At 47.4% G+C, this 2149-nt stretch overlaps 1 protein-coding gene across 1 annotated transcript; it reads right to left on the bottom strand.

Annotated features, from left to right (window-relative positions):
- Window positions 1-792: 792 nt before the first annotated feature.
- On the bottom strand, window positions 793-1910 carry OR2V1 (olfactory receptor family 2 subfamily V member 1). The gene has a single exon (XM_001108732.5). The coding sequence runs from the start codon at window positions 1857-1859 to the stop codon at window positions 921-923; it is 939 nt and encodes a 312-aa protein (XP_001108732.4). The 5' UTR covers window positions 1860-1910; the 3' UTR covers window positions 793-920.
- Between the last annotated feature and the right edge of the window lie 239 nt (window positions 1911-2149).

Raw genomic sequence — 2149 nt, 5'->3', positions numbered from 1 at the left:
AAGGCGGGGACAACTCGAAGCAGGGAGGGGGCTTCCAGGTCACAGGTAGGTGGGAGACAAGTGCTTGCATTCTCCGAGTTTCTGACGAGCGTCTCCAAAGGAGGCCATCAGAAGACACATCCGTCTCAGGGAGCAGAGGGTGACTCTGAATAGAATGGGAAGCAGGTTTGCCCTGAGCCGTTCCCAGCCTGAGTTCTCCCTTTATCCTAGTGATTTTGGGGGCCCAAGATATTTTCCTTTCATGACACACAGAAAACAAGATATTCCCCCTGTGAGGATAACTACTAAACTGCAGGGATTTATTTTTATTACTTAAAGGAGGTTTTATAAAGCCTCTAATTGAACACAGAAAAAGGCAAAGAACTGTCCAAGAAGAGTTATATGGACTCAATTTCTGCCGTTTAGAAAGTTTCCACTTAAGATATCCACATTTGTTAGCCTAAGTCATCAATTAAATAATTTAGAAAGAATAGAAAAGGAACAGGAACCTAGAACTTAGCACGCATCCGATAAAAGACCGCTATTACCAAAAATTAAGAAATATAGCATTAAATAGCAGAAACACACAAAAAATAAAATAAAGAAAATAAAAAATAGAGTAAATTTAGTCCAAGGAGGTTATAAACAATCGACAATGACAATAATAGCAAGGCACTGCTTCTTCATGGAGCTTAAGATTGACACATTGTGATCTTTACAAAATCCCTCAGAGTGCACGCGTCATGATTTTTTCTTTTTTTCTTTTTTCTTTTTCTTTTTGGTACAGAAATGTTCATAGTGGCTTTTCTTACAATGGCCAAAACCTATAAACCACCCAGTGACCATCAACAGGTGAATGGCAGCAGACACTCACAAAGGTTGAGTGACTTAGCAATGTGACACAGGCAAGAAGTGGCACAGCAGGCACCAGACTCTGGGGTTCAGTGCTGGCTGCCAATCCTGCAGTGGTTCAGCACCTTCCTCAGTGCCCCCATCACCTCCTGGTTCCTCAAGCTGTAAATGAGGGGGTTGAGCATGGGAGTAAGGACCGTGTAGAAGATAGAGGCCACCTTGTCATGGCTGGGGGGCCGGTAGCGCCTAGGCCTCAGATACATGAACATGGCTGCGCCATAGAAGACGGTGACAGCTGTCAGGTGGGAGGAACAGGTGGCCAGAGCCTTTTTCCAGGTCTGAGCAGAGCGCATTCGCAGCACAGCCCCTAGAATGCAAGAATAGGAGGCCACGATGATGGAGAAGGGGAGGAGAAGCATGAAGACACAGCAAGCAAAGAGGAGGGTGTCAAAAAGGGAAGTGTCTACACAGGCTAGCTTCAATAAAGCTTGCACCTCACAGAAGAAGTGATCCACGTTCCTCGAGCCACAGTAAGGTAAGCTCATGGCTGCCACCATCTGAATCACTCCATCGATTATCCCAAAGGCCCAGGAGCTCCCAGTAATCTGGAGACGGACTCTCTGATTCATGAGGATGGGATAGTGAAGTGGGTGGCTAATGGCCACATAGCGGTCATAAGCCATGAGTCCCAGCAAGAGCCCCTCAGAGCCCACGAGAGAGACAAAGAGGCCAATTTGTATGCCACAGCCCACAAAGGAGATGGACTTCCTGCCAGACAGGAAGTTGGCTGCCATCTTTGGCACAATGTTACAGACCAACATGAGGTCCATGAGGGAGAGCTGGCTGAGGAAGAAGTACATGGGGGCGTGAAGTTGAGGGTCAATGTAGATGAGGAAGATGAGGAGAACGTTCCCACAGAGGGCCACTGTGAAGACCACCATCACTGCAGAGAAGAGGACAAGGTCAGTCTGGCTGTGGGAAAAGATGCCCACGAGGATGAAGCCATCTGTGTATGATTGGTTCACCATCTTCCCATGGCTTAGTCATTCACAGTCACCTGAGAACACAGAGAAATTATGAGATTGAGGGACATGTCTCTATCGTGCTCCAAATTCTTCCGTTCAACAGCATATGCTCCGAGACATGCAGGAGGACATTCTCGTCTTCCTGTGACACAGGTGACAGGACCTCTGCCAGCTCTGGAATTGGACTCCACATGGTTATTCGTGCACGTCCAAACCCAGAGGGTAGAAATGGGATCATTTCACGTGCCCCAGGACTGTTGGACAATTCTCCTTCAGCCAGAAAGCCCAGGCTT

This window comes from Macaca mulatta, chromosome 6 (assembly GCF_049350105.2).
Source record: "Macaca mulatta isolate MMU2019108-1 chromosome 6, T2T-MMU8v2.0, whole genome shotgun sequence".
In the NCBI taxonomy this organism is placed as follows: domain Eukaryota; kingdom Metazoa; phylum Chordata; class Mammalia; order Primates; family Cercopithecidae; genus Macaca; species Macaca mulatta.
This window is presented reverse-complemented; position numbering and strand designations above follow the sequence as displayed.

What these genes read in the sequence shown, in the direction of transcription:
- OR2V1 (XM_001108732.5), bottom strand. Translation starts at nt 1,859, where the DNA reads ATGGTGAACCAATCATACACAGATGGCTTCATCCTCGTGGGCATCTTT.